Raw genomic sequence first — 18,813 nt, forward strand, 5'->3', positions numbered from 1 at the left:
ATGTAGATGGGTGTTCATTTCACTTCAGCTGTTCAGGCACTGCGGTCAGAGCACTCACACCACCTAGTGGCATCGAGGCCTTGCATCGTTCCGCCTTCAGACAAAACCGCAGGAAAGATGAAAAGACTAACACCGCAATATTTAAACATGTCGACTGATCATCCAGTCCACCGTCTCATTCACAACAAAGCAAGCATGAGGTAGAACACCAAAAAGGAGTCACGTGGAGTTAAAAAGATCATTTTGGCGGAAGCAAATCTCACACCCGACAGCGTCCAAGAAAACAACAGGTTCTGATACGTTCAAAGGGGAGGCAGGGCTGAAGAGAGAAATAAGTCGAGCTTGGGAAATATGCGTCCAGAGACGGAGGGAAGATGAAAGGATGAATCGTGGGGAACCTGCAACATTCATGTATTGCTCTCCCCCTCAGGCTGTGCAGCTTCACAGAGAGGCTTTTGATTGGCAGGTGGAAAACCGTTAATCCCGTGTTCTGCATCCTTTTGTTACTCGTTCTTCCCGCCCTCGCTTTCTTTCTCGGTGGAGGACATCTCATCAATCTTGTAAACCTACAGGAAGCGCGGCTTTCCTCCTCCTCCTCTTGTTTACCTCTCATCCACCTCCTCGCCACTGATCAGAGGGAACACTCTCTCCGCCTTTGACTTCCTACAACTGAAGCGCCGCCATGTATAATGTATAGAGGTGACTGAAAGGCAGAGGTTCCTATCATCTACATAAACGCTCTTTGGAACGCCACCTCCGTCTAATCCTATATTTGCATGTGGTGAAACGAGACATAACATAATTGCATGTTATTTGCCCACTGTTTACCAAACGTGTTACCTGACAATTCCTGACATTTCAGATTCAGAGGCTGCATTTGCCCCCGCTTGTTGTATCACAGTTGACACAGCTGTCGCCGGCGTTGGAATCAGTGTCGCCAGATAGTATTTCCCAGCATTCCCCAGGCTCCCCAGAGCTATTTGTAAGTTTGACTCTCGTGTCGCGACTGCAACATGAATCTTTTGTTTCCATTATGCAGCAGTCAGTCAAGCTGAGGGGCCGTGTCCACGAACTGTCACCGCTGAGTGCTGTTAAGTATACCGACCACGCTTCGGACTCTCACTGCATCCCCTGCCAGTTTGTCAGGGATGAGAAAGAAACGGGGGTTTCGCACTCACACACACACACACACACACAAACACACAGAGCAAGAGAGAGACATCCCTCACCACACAAAATTTCCCTTAAAGCCTTGAAGGGTTACAGGCACAGAGGCAAGGTAGAATACAAAGTTAAGCATTCGGCAGCTGCCACATGCATGAATGCCAAAAGGAAACTAAACATCACTCCTGTCTGAGTGGTTTCCTCCTGCAGCACTAAATGCTTCAAAACATTCAACCAAACAGCAAAAAGAACCATTCCTGTTTAAACAACTCAAGGAAGAAAACAGAGGGGGGTGTACTGAAAGTAGCAACTTTTTTCTTTTCTTTTTGGAGATACAACTATTTACATGTAACCAAAGACAACGTCCTTGAAACGGGTACAAACTTTTTTTTTTTTTTTCTTTATCCTCTTCCTGTCGATTTTTGTTTTTCCAAATGACAACTCAGAAATATCATATAAAATAAAAATATCAGCTTCAGGGAAAAAAGTAGTCTAAGCATTTTTTTTTTTGTTTTTAAATGTCCATTAACCGCTATGTACAGGAGTATTTACAGTCTAAAATTTCATTCAGACCAGAACTTTGCAAAGTAATTAACAGTAAACACGGTTGCGACCGTGCTCACCCGGCCCAACACACCAGAACTAAATCTGCGTGTACAGAAATCAGTGATCGTACACGTGAGCAGCACATTACAGAGGCGTATTGAAGGTTCATGTGCATCATTACAGGTAAAATGACACCAAAAGAATAAATAAATGGGAGCTTATGAACGTTTTCCAATGCAGACACACCATGATGCAATGAGAGTAAAAACATGAAGCTGAAAGGTGGCTGGACGTACAGAAACTAGAAGCCGTGAGGAAATACTCCACATCGCTTAACATGAGAAGAAAAATGACCTTTTTCTATTAAATGCGGAAGGTTTTGATGAAATTTTGCGCTTTCAAACCGAAACCATAATTCAGCTAAGTCTGTTACACTGAGCTGTGACACCTGGGATATATATCTTAATAAAACATGGCGTCTCACTAGGTAAAGACTTTGCATTTACAAAAGGAGAAAACATTAAATTAAATACATTTCTAAAAAATATTAACTTCATTATAAATTCAAAAGGAAGCACAACAATCAAGTTTTTGATCACATTTGTTATATCTGTGAGTTTCAATGCATACTGTACTTACATACTCTTGAATTAATTGGAATTTAAATAAAGCTAAAGCTAAATGTGAGGAAGTTGATAATTGGTGGAAGGAAATCTGAAGTTCACAATAGCATGTGTCCTATTTGTGTCCTTATGGGTCACTAACGGACATCCTATCAAATCCAGCATGACGCGCGGTCCCGATTCCTTTTAAACTGATTCATAATCTGGGTGAGGAAAACTAAAAATGCCCCAAAAGGAAAAAAGAAAAATCTAAAATAACGCTCAGGCGACTTGCTAACTCACACTTTACAAAATTAACGGAAACAATGAGAAGATAAAAATCAAAGATTGAAAATTCCCTTAAAACATTCAAGCCAACTGCAAACATTTAGTTAAATGGATGTATGCGTTCAAAATCATTCCACACGAGTTTACACACAGAGACGTCATTCTAACAGCCATGAAAGTGATTGTTTTTCATGCTAATCAATGATTTCATCCGTGGCTTTGATGCGGATGAGTGTCGAATAAAATGAAACGATCCATTAAATTTGATTCAGAGGTTCACACTGCAGCTAAAGCGAGCAGGAACTGAGAGCAGGCAGCAGGACGGGAGACTCCACTTCAGTGGGCCCCGTTACTGTGGAACTGTCCCAAGAAGAGGTCCGAAGAAGAGTTCCTAGCCTCTGACCCGAGGACGAATCTCGACCCGACTCTGAAAGGGACGTTAATGGAGTGGGAACTGCATGTCTGTGTCAGCTAGCAGGGCTTTGGTTCGGTCTGTGCTCCAGAGACGGAGTGAAACTTTTCACTGCGTCGGGTGATCTGGTGAAGTCAAAAAAGGAATGCGGCCGAGTCTCCGGCGACCTGGCATCCCGTTAATGTGCATGAGTGTGAGCTCCCCGTCTGTTAAAGGTGCTCCAGGTAGTCGATGGCCCGCGTGATGGACTTCTGCCCCGTGGTGCCCATCGCACACTGTGTGCGGAGACAGAAGGAGAAAAACAAGCGTGTGAGAGCGCCGACGTGTACTACTGTACTTGTGAGGTCTCGAGGCGCAGACAGTGAGGATTTCTTTTGAGCTTCTGTTCACTTGAAAAGGCGATATTTATGAAACAGATGGCTCCGGTCTTCAGCTCTGACAAGACGAGTCACTTTCAAAGCCGCTAACAAAATGCACATCTGGGACCGTGTAACTGTTCGGTTTAATATTAATACTCGGCTTATTCCGAAATCATCCTTCATATCACTACTTGAGCTGTGCTGCTCGGATACACAAGAATCATATTTAAATGATAACAATGTATTGGGCACAATTTGTTTGGTAATGGCACATTACTGCCACAAAAAAAAAGCCTTTTAAAAGCGCCACTGGAGGCTGTATTTCAGACCGGCGAAGAATCTATTGAGATACATTTAAATGGGCGACAATCACAGAAGCTTTTTGGATATTGTTTTTTTTACATCTATTTCAGACATTATGCATTCCTCAATCTCTGCATTAATGGAATAAAAGCTTCTGTTTTCATCTACATTATAGTGTTTTCTCAGAAAGTCGCCAAATGGAGGTGCAGTTCTATGTGAAACTAAAAGGAAATACCAAACATGTGCTTCTCCCTCGATGAGCACATTTTAGGGGCCTTTTGTGACTTCAATATATTTTCTCTGGAGCTCGGATCGCATCAGCATGTTTACAAAACAAACCTCTGATATCAGGAAGGAAACTGATGTTTTTGCTACACTGTCATTTAATTCTAATGTTTAAGTCTTGTGTCATGCGTTGTCGTGCAATGCTGATTAAAGAAGGCTCGTCTTGTCTCGACAGCCATACTCACAGTGAGGTTCATGAAACTCAGGAACTTCTTCAGCATTTCTGTCATGATGGAGAAATCCCCCTTCGGTAGATTCTCTCTCACAGTAGTCACATTTTTCTGAGGGGGACAGAAAGGTGGGTGAGCAACGGCACGAATATCTTTTGAGTCGGAAGATAACCTTAGATGTTGTGCATGCGTGTCTGATATTCTCACCTGGCTTCCCTGGCACAGGCAGCCCAGCAGCAGAGCGGTGTAAGAGGCAACGATGCTGTCCTCCATATGCTTGCCTGCATGCTGCAGAGCTGCAGCAAACACACGGGAGAAAGAACAACGTTCAATTACAGATACATACATATATATTAAAGGACACTTAATGGGGAAACTTTCCTCTCAGTACTGGGGTATGGTGACATTTTAAACATGAATGCTTCAGCTGCCCCTGAAAGCTGTTTATCACTCACAAGATTTGTTACTGGAGATAATTACACTACTCATCACTGTGAGCTACGGTTGGGTGGGTGTCTCTCTCTCTCTCTCTGTACGGCGTGATAGACACTGGGTTTTATATATTTATAAAGGCCCTTACTGTTAGTTTTTACCCCCTTATATTGCCTATTTGTTTTCTTTTAATGTGGGTTCTTGTCAAACACTCAAATGATTGAATTAAACTGCAGGTGCCGGGATTTTTTTCTTCTGAGCACTTCTTAATGCGCACCCACAGCACGGTATAACATGCAGAACAATTCAGAGCTTACATCACTTAAACCCTGAGGGCAATTACAATTTGTTATTTAATCCTATTTCAGTTAGTTTAGTTTCCATTTTAGTTGATTAATCGGCCTTAAACTATAACTGCTTTATATATTATCAAGTTTCATCTTTGGTTTTTCTTGGTGCCTACTGTTTGTTGCTTTTCTACCTCACTGTATTTCCAGAGTTAAAATAAAGTTTGAATGAATACATATTTTACTGCTTATTAATGACCATATCGAACGGAACAGTAACAGGTTTGCATTCCTCTATTTGTGAATCGACCATACAAACACTGATATGCTGCTCAGAAACAAATGGTGCACATTCAGGTGTTGCCACTGTGTCTGCTCAAATTTGTATACAGCCGCTCAATAGCAGAGAAATAACATAGCTGCTAGCACTGTGACTAATGTTTCTTTCTATGCCTTTACAGTATCAGACAATGGTGCAAGAATGCCAGTTGAGAAAGTGGAACTTCAGTCCAACATCAATAGATTAACCGCTTCAGCTCTAGTAAGTGTTTACTGTTTGAAGCCTTTGTAATGTCGTTTTGTGGAAGAGAAAGAAAGCCAATTGCTCCAATCCTAATTAGCTAAGAGGGAAAAAATAAACGTAATGAAGTCGTAATCAGCACTGCAACATTAAACACATGTATCTGGATTATGCTAAAAGCAGCTCCTCTCACGTGCACACGGACAGAAGCGTCTACCTTTATTTAGATCCAACTCTTCATCCTCCTCCTCTTTCTTCTCCTCGTCTTTCTTCTCGGTTTGGTTGTCGTTGGGTTCGGCTGCCACCCACTGGATCTCTCCCGACGTCTCCTGCCACTCGCCGCTTTGGTCCAGTGCCGGTTTGGGAGCCTCGCTGATGAGGTCGTCAGTTTTGGCCTCAGCCAGGATGGCAGCGCGCTCCCTCTCCAGGAAGAGCTACGGTTTGCAGAGAAATAAACAGATGTGAACTCCAAAGACAAACTTCTTTTAATTGGAGCCAAGTAACAGCAGATTTTTTTATAATTTAAAAGGGAATAAAGCGATAGTATTTCATGATAGCCAAGGTATTTCTTCATGGCGAGGTCAGAGAGCAACTTGGTATGCCAAAAACCCCCGTGACAGTTAAAGTGAATCATTACTTTACTCTCACAGGTTCCTCTCAGGCGTTCAGAAAACTTTGCACTAATAAGTCAGTTAGGCAAAGAGTATGGTAAAGGAATCAATTATAAAGCAGAATATTTATAAAACACAATTTCTATCTTGAAATTGAAATCCACAAATTGGTGCTCATCGATTTACACTTGCTCATTATTTAGTGTTCTGCCAAATGTCTGAAACTTAAGCCCCATCACTAACAGTTTCTGCTCACATCCTTACTTTAAAGGAAATCATGGAGAGAAAAACAAACTATAGCCAAGACGAAGAGAGAAAGAAAAAAAAACACACGGATAAATGCTAAAATATGTATTAATGAGTCCTGGCACAAACCCTACCTGCACCAGAGCAGCCAGAGCACCGGAGGGCTTGGGCCTGACAGCCGCTTCTCCCTGAGCCTCAGCTGTGCTCGGCGGTGCTGCCGCTGTGTCGGACTGTGTCGGGTCAGCAGGCTGCATCAGGCTGTCTTCCAGACAGGTGTCATCGACTATGTACTCCATGTCCACCAGACAGTGGCGGTTTCTGGAGCTGTACTCCACAAGGTTGATCAGTAGACCCAGACCCTGGTGTACACAACAAAAAACGCACAAATGAGACACATGTTCATACGGGGACAGACCTACACAGAGCAAACACGGGTTGGAAGAAATGTCTTTTTCACAATTATGTGGCGTTTTGTTTCGCTTGAGACACTTACCAGTACTCGCACGTCAAAGCGCTGCTCCTGGGGGATGTAGCGGGGAACTCGGAGGACGCAATTTAGAGCAGTTACGGTCAGCTGTTCCTGCTCACCTGTCTTCGTGCTCCCCCACTCTGCAGGTAAAAACAACACCACTAAGAAACTCTGCTCAGACTAGTCAATACCCTGCTAAGTACCTGAAACCTGAGTGACACGGTCCAAGTCTGTTTGACCACATTGACAAGAATATAGTCCAAAACTGTTTATGCAACACTTCAGACAAACAATAAGACATCATACTGAGTCATGTCCAGCTCTTATTATCCAGAAATGCCAGACAAAAGCAACAGAAACAGAGAAGGAAAGCATATAACGTGGTAGATGAGAATACCATTGTCGTGGGTAAGGTTGAGCAGCACTCCTATGATGGCCCTCATGCAGTCCTCCACAGCCTTGCCCACGTTGCTGAAGCTGCAGTGGGGCAGCGCCGCCCCCGACAACGACAGAGAGCTGTTGTTCAACGCCCTGCTGTAGCGCTGAATCATATCCTCGCAGTACCGCAAAGCTCTGGTGAACGCAAGGAGAACACACACTGATGAGAGAAACTGAAGAACAAAGAGATACGGCAGAGATTATGTATATTTTGAAGAAAACGAGCGAAGGGATGAAGAACAGAGGAGGAAGAGATTAAGAGGATTAAAAAAAACACAGATTCCCTTTATATGACAAAACACTGAATGCTATTCTGTGTTTAACAATACAGTCAAATAAATCCAAGCTTTATCTGGTCGTTATGTTACTGTGCATTATTGCATTGACAGATACTCAAGTAGAAAGACCTCCAACACCCCCGAGGACTCCGTTTAATATGATGTGTACAATAGTGTTACAAAAGGTAGAGCGGTAAACTGAATGAACTGTTGTTATACTAGACAGTGCCTCAGTATGTGTTCATGTCCAGTCAATAATAGCTCCAAGCTGTGCTCACCTGGCAGAGGACACGATGAGTTGTGAGTCTTTGTAGGCAATCAAGTAACCCTGGTTCTCTGGGTTCTGCACTGTCACCTGTTGGCAGAGGATGAAAGAGGAATGAAATCAATAGAGGGGAAAGAACACTGACCGGCTCCAAAATGAATCAAGAAACAGAAAAATGACGGGAGACACTTTCGCTTTGATCAGAGAGATAGTTGATAAGAAACGTATTTTTAAACACAGCCTTTCATGAAACGGTAACAATAAAAGTAACCATCCACTTCACAGTACTCAATTACTCTCGAGTTTCACTCCTGTGCGACTTTTGGTGAAACAGGAAACCCGACTCGCAGTACTTACACTCTCAAGTACTCTCAGACACCTCTCAGCCCCCCACAAAGACGCCACCAGGTTCTCCTTGTCGTCCTCTTGGCTCAGGTTCTCCACATACTCTTTAACTGTGGAAACACAAAAGACAGATACATCAGTCAACAGCTGTGACAATTGCTCATGGAAAGCAACTCTTTGAACATCTAGTATAGAGACGTGCAAAGTGCCACTCTGCGTACTACTCATCCTACCTTTGTCTACAATGTGGTCCAAGCCGCCCAGGAGTCGCAGCTCTTCTTTGAACCAATCTCCTGCTCTCTTGGAGGTGAGCGAGAGCAACGTCTCCATGGCAAGGTGGCCCGTCTACAACAGAAACAACATGTGAAATCTGCAATATGACAACTATCGCCCATCTTATCAAACCAGAAATCTGACACACATGAACACATTTTTCATAATTATTTGATAATATTGTCATGGATGCCTGCCTTATAATTTGACTCTTTAATTGGCATCTTCACCCAAAATATTATCTAGCTCCCCCATCAATTTGAGCTTGCTGATAATGAAAATAAAAAAAGGAGCTAATGTGAACAGTAACATCAGATCAACAGACTAATCTTCATGAGACTACCTGTGATTTATTCACATCAACTTTCAATATAACCTTCGGTATAAATATCCCATTAAATATAACACAATACACACAAACGGGTGCTTAGTACTTCATAAGGAACAAGAGAATAGAAAAGACCGCGCTGCATTAAAAACAAATTAGACATGTTATGCTCATTTGACAGATTAGGCTTTTACTAAAACATTTCCAATGAAGCCATTCAAGTATTTATGAAGTTCTGCTTGTTAAAGAAAGAATCAAACCCAGAGAAAGTTGGTAAAGCTGAACTAAGTATATCCAAAAGGTGAATTATTTTTGATTTCATTATTTAACCCACCGTGATGTTTTCCAGGTCGAGGTGCTTGTTGTGCACCGTCTCACACAGCTTCCGGATCTTCTCCTTGACCTTTTCCACCTCCTTAGCGGTGAGCTGTTCCTGGTCGGCTGAGCAGTCCTGGTCCATCTCCAGCAGCTTGATCATAAGCTCCAGACAGGCCCTGTCCAGATCCATGTTGAGACGATCCCGACTCAGGATGTACATCAGCGCAGCCGTGCACAGAGCAAGGTTCTGATGGAACGAGGGAGAAAGACGGTTACAAAGTGGCGTGCGGAGGTGAGACATTGTGTTCAGCGGATTGAGCGCCCTGGAGGAGCTGGAACAGCTCTCCACTGTCACTGCAGCATTCTCTAAGTTAGAGGAACTTTAGCTCGGAGGGTTCCACATAGATGTGCAGCCAAGAAGAACTAGCACTAGAAATAATGCACACAGAGAAAATGTTACACTTCCAGGATAACTGAAACTGTACTAAAGCTCTCGGAGCTTTGACATGAATGTAATAATTTAAAAATTAATTATGACTTTCAAATAACTGCAGGCTGGTAGATACTAAACACCCACTTCATTAGCAAGTATTGCAGAGGTGTTGAACAAGATACTAAAACAAACTGTAACACTTGTATAAAGCTTCTCATAAACGCACCGCTATTGCTACTTATGCCCGTTAAAATCCTGATCATTAAGCAACAACGTTTACAGGACAGACGAGGACAAAGTGAAATTGAAGAAAGAGGTGACAGAGGAGGCTTCTACTGACCGGGTGTTGAGGAGAATCACTGATCATTTTGAAGACCTGCGCCACTTTGCCTCTGGCCCGCAGATGCATCCTGAAACCAGGCATGGCGCACCGTGTGGCCAGGCTGATTATACTGAGGAAGAGGAACAGAGGATGACTGAAATGTTGGGTGAAATATTCATCTTTTGTCTTGTGCTAAAAACTCAAATCAATGAGTCAGAATGGGGCATAGCCCAGCTCAAAAACAAACCATTGTTTTGTACTTTTCACCCTCTTCTCGCTGCGTGTGTCAAAAAATAAATAGTGCAGCACTAAAGGAGGCCGGACTCCATGCAGCGTTCTCTGAAGTCAAGGTTGTCTCTCCTCAATGGATTTCATTCTCACAACAGGGTGGCTGTGTGCTTTACCAGACTACAGAAAAACATGAGCTCTATCTCAGCACATTACCCCAAAAGAGCGTGAAAATAACAGTGCAGAGCAGAGAGGATTGCAAAATATAGGGACATACACACTGCCATTATAGGGTTTAACATATTCCTTAAATAAATTGTTGGAATAACAGTTAAAAAAAAAAAAAAGATATCATGTAATAAAGACATTTAAAGATGTATAATTTGTATGACTACCTCCTGTTGCTCCCTCTTAAAATAACTAAGTTTTATTTAATGAAGTATAAAATGTCAAGCTTTGATCCAACTAAAGCAGCTGTTCGTGTAATTGCTTTTATAAATAGGTACATGAACAAACGTTAGGTGACAGGTGCTTGTACCATTCAATCAACTTAGTGAGGCATTTGGTAAAAGAAGAAGGGCGGCACCAAGTGTTTCAATCCACCTACCTAAGGCATCTCGTGTTGAGTGGCTGGCTGCTCTTCAGCCCCGTCTCCAGGTACTCAAAATCATCTGTGAACTCCTGATTCTCTCCGAACTCCACGACGTCGTTGAAGTGTTTCACATGCTGCACCACCGTGTACAGCTGGTGAAAGGGGAATGGGGTTAATTACAGCTAATTAGCTAACCGCACATCTGCCCAGAATCACAATCCACTCAAACAGGGACAGACACACCACCGCTATGAGACGATTGCTCTCATTGTTAAAAATCCTCTTTATCGGTTCAATTACCAGAAATAGCTGACTGTGCTAATGCACCCATCATCAATAAAAGATCAGCATGTGGAGTTGGGGCCAGATCAGCAGTTGACTCTGTATGTTTACCAGAGTCAACAGTCATGCTGTGTGTGTGTGCACAACACGACGCAGGGCCCGGGTTTAAGATAACACCAGTGTGCGGTGACAGCTTAGCTGGAGCCATTTTACCTCAGGGGGTCTGTCGTTAACAGCCTGATCTGGGGCCCAGAAGGCCCATCTGTAAATGAGACACGCTGGAGGAGATTTTAAATTAACAGCTACAGTCCTCAGCGCTACCTCCAATCCACAAAGGGCATCAAACAAACACTGAGTATTGACATGGATCCAATGTATATCCTGCATTAATGGGTAACAGAAGCTTCGCAGAGTATAAAAATAAGATTCAACTCATAGGAGCATGCAAACAAATGGAGCGAAAACTGAACACAAATACGTCTAAAAACATCCGTGTGCTCCGGACTCACCTCCTTGTGCTCCTTCCTGCATTTGAGCGCGGTGACGATGTCCTGGTTAAGTCGCGTGGGGAGGGTCTCTGACTTGATGACTTTGGGCGGCGGTGGAGGGGCTTTGAACAAGCCGTCATCTTTATGAGAGTTGCTGTCCTTGCTGCTGCTCGATAAAACGGCCTGAGGAAGAAAAGAGGCGGAGAAATGGGGCTCAAACCAAAGTAACAAAATCTGTTTAACGACATATCCCCGTGATTTACCACAGCCGAATAGTCGGGTAAACACAAAAGTCTTTAAGAGGCGTTGTTAAAATATGTCAGATGAGTTAAAAACTGCTTTTAAATCCCATCTCCTAATGGCCTGTCTCTGAACAAACATTTATTTCCATGGGGGGGAATTCAACATAGAATATACAAATAAACCCAGGTTTCATACATCTGGGAAAACAACTGTGTGAAAAGAAAGAGACTAATATGAGCAATTAAACAAAACTGTTGACTACTAAGAGACCAATAAACCATATCCTGTGTGGACAGCAGGGAACTTCTGGATACAAATAATACTAGTTGTTAGCATTCGCTCACACCCTGTAATATTGTTTGCCTGCTTTGTGACCAAGATGAATGCATACATTTTAAATTTGACCTTTGAACGCACCTTAATTGTGCCGAAATAAAACGCAATAAAGCAAAACTCAACATCAAAAACCACTCGGGGAGCGGTATCTTACCGGAGCGGTTTGAGCTCGAGAAAGTGGAGGAACCGGTTTCTCTTCAGGCTCCGGTTGGTTCCAGTGGCGAGCGTTGTACACAGCTTTAGCAGGGGACTGGAACCAAGAAAGGGTTCAAGAACTGGTTAGTTATCTGAACAGAGACAAAGCGTAACACCTGATTTATTCATTTACCGATGGATAACTGTCATCACAATTTCCATAAAACATTCCAGGACAGAGCTCAAGTCATTGTTGTGAACAACTGCACACACAAATATTGCATCCTGCAATCATGATAACAGACCGAGACAACAGCAGCCTCAATGTAGAGCACAACAGTCCCAAAGCAGCACAAAACATTTCCTGAAAATGACACGAGCGCGACTCAATTATATATTGCAAAGACAGTGTGCGGGGTTCTGTCGATGATGTGGAAACAGTAAAACACACAGAATCAGGAAGACAGACCACAAATAACCCGAAGCCACTGCAAAACATGATCTAGATAAGCAGAGCATATACGGCCAGTACACACAATACCACAAATCAAAGCTGAGTTCAGACAAATATGAGCCCGACCAAGAAGTAATATTCAAACCCCAGCATACTTGAAGACCACGGAGGGTGAACGCTGCTGAACACACATTTAACCCGTTCATATGAGACTGTAGTTCTATCACACATTATAGCTGAATAAAAAAAAAAATCCATAAGATTGAATGACTACAAAATTAATTTTAGTTGACATTTAGCTTCATTCTAGTCCCCTTGATCAATTTTCCTCTGGCGCTCTCCTCTCTCCCACTATCTCCGTCTATTTTTAGACACGCTGGGCATTATGTTATGTAAATGTCATTTAAATATGAATAACATTAAAAGGAACGCCTGCTTAAAGCCAAGCCGTGTCAGAGCTGAGATAAACTCTGGCCAGGAGGCAGGTTAGATGACAAAATTACTTTTTAGTAAGGCAGAGAAAGACGGATGTTTCGAGCATGCTCACAAACCTTTTTGGGTCCGCTGAAGATCTTTTTGAATCCACTACCAGTGTCCTTGGATTTGTCCCCTGACTTTCCCGAGCGTCCTTTCTGCCCCTCAGCGCCGCCAAGACTGGCGTCATCAGCGAAGTCAAGTGTATCTGTCGGATAAACCAGAATGTTGATGGTGAGAGACGAGCATCAGTGTGTGAATGGACCGGTATGGTTACAAATACCTTGATCACAATATCACCCAAACTGCACATACGTTAATTAAGAGCAACTAGATAACCATGCGTCTATACATTAAGGGTCTGCTCACCTGTATTGCTGCTGGCCTGGCTGTCCTGAGAGTCACTGGTGTGAGGGCTGTCCACACCGGAGCTCAGAGCAGCTAAGGCTGCCGCCGCCTTCTTGGCCTTCTTCTCTTTGGCCTGGGAGCTCTCCTCATCGCTGTCACTCTCGCTCAGGTCGTCGAAGCCAAAGTACTTGATCTTGTAGTTACTCATGCCTGCCATGCCCCCTTCTGGACCCTCCTCGCCCCCCTGGTCCTCCTTGTCCTCAAAGCCAAAAAACGCTAGCTTGGTCTCAGTCTTGGTCTTCTTGGTCTTTGTCTGGGTGGGTCTGAACCTGGGAAGATACAGCGAGTGGATGCATTTCTTGTTTGTTTGTATCATGGTTATTTATTGGCTGAGACTGGGAGAGAAAGAGGGGGAACGTGGAGCAGGACAAGCAAAACAAAAAGCACCCGTTCAAGCTAAATAAATAAAAAGAAAACAGGAGTAGAGTCCAAACTTTTGCACAACTCGATGAATACATAACAAGTCAGACAACTATTTTCAGTGAAGGCAACTGTTTAGAAACCACTGAAACATGATGCATACTAGAACTATAATAGACCACACACACTAATGGCAGTAACGCCAAAGAGCCGACCTCGACAGTCAAATGGAAAACTATCATTAAAAAGAAATTCATCACTATAGTTTACCAATATGATCAGCCTGCTATGCTTCATCCAATCTGAAAATAGGTCGAGCACAGATCTCAAACTTGCATTTAATTTCAAACTATCACAAAGCAACAACAAGCTTTGGCAGCGAGTAACACTTCCATGAACATGATGTGCCTTATGAATAAAAGCCTTGCAGCCGTGTTTATACTACTTGAATACCACTTCCAGTTCCCTCAGCCACTGCCAAGAATGTATGATAATGAAATACTTGATAACATTTCCTTTCAAACATCAACATTAAGGCATATACTGCTCTTCAAGGCCTGAACAAATTATATTTGATAAGATTCAGTCCTAATGGTGGATCCAGGGAAGTTGAAGACAGGATGAACAAAGCCACACTGTTATGTGTGTGTGTGTGTGTTTGAAAATGCAGGCGATAATATTACTCCATATCACTCATTCCCACAATTAAGAATGCTAGATTACCATCTTTGATTAAAGGATTTTTGAACTCTTAAAGTAATGTTCTTCACAGCGCAGGCTGTTGAGTTGCACAGAAATTGAAATGACTTACCTGGTAGATTTGGATGCGGGCGCGTCCGACTTCTTCTTCATCTGGCTTGCTTCTCCGAGGTCAGCAGGGGTAGCTGGGGTGACTAGTTCGTCAATGCTCCGCTCAATCGAGTCCTGGATGGTGACGTTGCACACGGAGAGACAGGAAGGGTGCAGAACCGTGTAGTCCCGTACCCTCCCGCCTCCCCTGCCCGTGGGCTTGGCTGCTGGTTTAGCATTGGCTGCTGGTTTAGCATTGGCAGCGGTACTACTTGCGCTGGCAGAAAGGGCACTGCTGGGTTTATCGTGGGCACTCGCTGTTTCAGTGGGCTTGTTGCTGTTTTCAGCAGGTTCAACGGATGCTTTCTTAGACTGGTTGGGTCGCAGGTATTTCTTGCAGTTTGAGGCCCTTAGGGTGAATGGAGAGGGGGGAAGGCTGTCCACTGGTTCTGGTGGAGGCTCCAACTCTGCACGTTTCTTATCTTCCGACGGCAATTCACCATAAGAGGAAGAGGTCTGGAAGTCTCTGCTACCGCCTGGTGCATCAATGGACAGTTTAAGGGAGGTGACTATGTTCGGAGCGGAGGAGATTGGCCTCTGGGGCACTGAGAAGTTCTGTTCACCAGAGGAGACTGTGTTTGACAAGGAGGCCTTGCATGCAGGTTCTTGGTTATCTGATGTACTTTTGTACCTGGGCTGGTTATTTTTAACAGCACTCTCTTCAGATGTTTGCTTGGCTGTGAATGGAGAAGAAAAATGACAGATGGTTACATGAAACAGCTGACACTGCCACAAAATTGCTTGCAGACACTATCAATTAAACAAACTAATGAAGATGAAAAACAAAATGTCAGGTACACAAATCACTGGCAAGACAATCATGGGTGTTTGGTATGTTGATGACTTACTTGTGAACTTGGCTGTTGAGTTTGCAGAGCCCTGTGCAGAAGTAACAACAGTGGCTGTCCCACCGCTCTGCACTGCAGTGGTCTTAGTCGATGCCCCTTCTTTTACTCCCGCCTGGGACACGCTGCGAGGGGTCTTGGACTCATCATCACTGTCGAACCCAAATGGGTCTTCGTCACTGTCGCTGTCCTCAAGCCTGGGCCTTTTGGAAAGCTCAGAGACTTCCGGTTTTAAAGTAGGCCTTTTGGCCCCCAACTGAGCCTTGTAGGTGGTCTCCCCCCATTTGGTGGTCAGGGTGGGCTTTTTATTGGAGAAGACTTCGTCAAATTTAGAGTTAGCCTCCCCTCCCTTGCGGTTGTATGTTTTACCGAATCTGGATGTCATGTTGGTTGCTTTATGTTACATATTCCCTGGAAACAGAAGGCAGAGATGATTCAACATTTTAAATATCACTCAAAAGCGTCAACGGTGCAAACACCAGGCAGCGCACAGCTCGACCAATGTGTGTCTGACTGGTTAAGTAAAATATAATAATAGGATGTTAAATATCACGCTCGACACGCGGCGTTGGACCACGTTTTAAAACGTGCAATCATCCACCATCACACTGGCATGGTTGGATTCATTAACTTGGCGTTAGCTCGAAAGTTATGTATAAACTGTCGGTTGACAGCACACCAAGTTCGCATGGCTAAGTTAGCTCGCTAGCTCGAGCAGCATAGCTTGCAAATAACATTACCGCTCGTGTGTGTGCAATACGAGAAGGAGCTCGAGCGACTTGGATGAACTTTAGGAAAACTTTAAGTCGATTACATGAACTAGCGTCACACTGACAGGACAGTTAATTTAACCACGTATGTTACCCCTAGCTCGGCCCGCTCCTGCTTGTAAAGTTACTATAAAGTTAGCCGTTAACCGTTAGCTTCACCACAGCTAAACTATGCTAACGTCAGTCCCCTGTTTACACTTCACACTTGACTGCATCAAATGTGGGAATTGTTGTATTTTGAATATGATTAAGTAATTAAAAGCATACATTTTAATGCAGCGATTGAGGTTTAAAAATCGTGGCGAGTACAAAAGAATAGCAGCACACACTGTTACCTTCCAACTCCGACGACTAGCTTAACGTCCGCTTGTTTGTTAGCCAGCCGGCTAGGCCTGATCTCCACTCGCTCACAGATCAAGCGGGTAAAGTCCGTTTAAACAACACCAGAAACACAACTCCAACCGTAATATGTCCCAAGAGTAATGCTCGTTATCAAAGAAAAGCGACCAAAACGCACTCGAATCTAGTATAGTCTAAATATAGTGGATAATCCGGACTTTTTGCATTATGTAGTGCTACTGACGGCCATTAAAATATCCCCTCCCTCCTCGATCCCTGGCAAGACCCGAAAAGTAGTGCGCTGCAAGAAGGGCGATAGCCAATCAGCGGAGGGGAGGTTGTCCTGTCCTTCGAGACTCTGTCAGCAAACGTGCTTTTGATTGGTTAACAACTGAAACCATAACAAACGATAGGGGACGCTGGAGGTCCACTTCAGTTGATGTTTTAAACTTAAAGATGTGCCAGAAACGAGCATTTCTCTCAAGCTCTTTTGTTTTTAAAATACGTAGTGTATTTCATAGTGGACTATGTTGTTACTGACTGGAACAATTTACTGGAACAACTTTGAAAACGACCTGGATTGAAAAATATAGGAAATTTATCCTATGAGGAACTATTGACAGATAGTCATTGTCATCACTATTGTCACCATTATCAATTTGGATTCTTGATTATTGACTATATATTGTAAAAAAAATATATACGTATATGTATTTATATAGTCGCATGCAAACAAACAAGCTCAACTGAAACAGATAAGCAACCCCAAATAACAAATAATTGGTATTTAAGGTTCAGGTTCAGAGGTGCATGGCTGTACCACTAGAGAAATATATTTGTTTTATTGTTGTCGTTTTTTTCTGTCATTTGCGTGAACAACCCCGTTAAACCACTAATGGGAATGAGCAGCATTTAGGGTTCGAATTGGTCTGCCAAGGGGGAAAACAGATGTTGTTAAGTTACTTTAGTTATTTCATGCTCATGCCAATTTAATTGCATCATTAAGGGTTTCTGTTTACCACATTCTTACAATGAGTGCCCTATCAAAAAAGTGAAGTAAAAAATGATTTAAAAAAGAAAGTGTACTACTTTAATAAAGTCCCTAAATGTGGTCACAATACAATACAATAAAGTATATCTTATAAAACAATAGAAAACACACTTCTTTACAGGGAAGTCGGATCATTGTGTTTTCACTTCACTACACCTGCAGCATGCTGAAAAACAGAAGACATAGATCACCAACACTGGCACTGGTCTGGGGTGCAGATGGTGTCCAATGAATGAATAGTGGGTTAGAAACAGCCCGGGTCTACAGGGCAAAGTGGTCTCAACTGTATCAACTCTGAAGCATTACTCAGCCCTGACAGACATCACAACATCTCCTTCAAAGCATGAAAGTCTTTTAAAGATGCGGCATGGGGTCAACTCTGAAATGGCTGGTCTCAGCTGAGAAACAGAGGGATAGCCTACTAATTTCTCATGGGAGGCATTTTATTTAGCCATCTGACCCAAAGTAAATAAAATAACTCTTAGTGCAATGGGGTCACAGCTGTTCTCTATATTATTGTAATGCATGATGTCAATGGTTAAGTGACAAATCCATGAACACATTTCTTACTTTTTCATATGAGTCCTGTCTTACATCACAATTAACTCAATGATCAAATCTTCAGGTTCCATCATCATTATGCAACATTTGGATAAAGAGTATAAAATCACCCTCCATATTCAGTCACATACACATTTTCTGTTTTTTGGCTTCTGAGAGACTGTCACTCCACATCAAGGCTCAGAGGTGGTGAGGTAATACAGCCATAAACAGCCATGCCCCGGGAGACCGATGGTTTTGAGCTCGTCATTACTTCTTTCAACAAACAAACTTTACAGCTACGTCCAAACCATTTTGTAATCTCTCTGAATGTGCAGTCTTGGAATAAATGAGTCAGGCTCTGACATTTATTCTTCCAAGGGAAATACAAACATAGAACTTCAGTGTTGTGTGTAACATCTGCCTGTATATAAATATATTCGGATGGGTATAGTAAGAGGAGAGACTGCAACACTGATACAGAACCATGAGATGGCAGCAACACTTCCTGTCACGCTTCTGTCTCAGGGATTTTTTTATTTGTTTGTTTGTTTGTTTTTCAAAATTGCACTTTTGGCCTTTGACCGCAAATGAATACATTAATCAATTGGGTGCCCAGTATGCGATAGTATTTAACTCAAACAAGTCAACATATTTTATAATGTCCAGTATAGCCTGAAAATAATGTGTGATTTTGATTCGTCTGTGGGCTGCATGACATAAAG

At 43.0% G+C, this 18,813-nt stretch overlaps 1 protein-coding gene across 1 annotated transcript; it reads right to left on the reverse strand.

Annotated features, from left to right (window-relative positions):
- Positions 1-1,459: 1,459 nt before the first annotated feature.
- Positions 1,460-16,746, reverse strand: wapla (WAPL cohesin release factor a). Its single transcript, XM_079169018.1, has 20 exons — positions 16,494-16,746; positions 15,392-15,799; positions 14,506-15,220; positions 13,296-13,603; positions 13,004-13,134; positions 12,018-12,113; positions 11,306-11,467; positions 10,530-10,666; positions 9,713-9,824; positions 8,956-9,186; positions 8,254-8,365; positions 8,033-8,130; positions 7,689-7,765; positions 7,092-7,267; positions 6,719-6,834; positions 6,360-6,584; positions 5,586-5,802; positions 4,337-4,425; positions 4,145-4,240; positions 1,460-3,287 (listed from the first exon to the last, which is right to left on the reverse strand). The coding sequence occupies exons 2-20, from the start codon at positions 15,771-15,773 to the stop codon at positions 3,222-3,224; spliced, it is 3,546 nt and encodes a 1,181-aa protein (XP_079025144.1). The 5' UTR covers positions 15,774-15,799; positions 16,494-16,746; the 3' UTR covers positions 1,460-3,221.
- Between the last annotated feature and the right edge of the window lie 2,067 nt (positions 16,747-18,813).

This window comes from Pholis gunnellus (genome assembly GCF_910591455.1).
Source record: "Pholis gunnellus genome assembly, chromosome: 11".
Taxonomy (NCBI): domain Eukaryota; kingdom Metazoa; phylum Chordata; class Actinopteri; order Perciformes; family Pholidae; genus Pholis; species Pholis gunnellus.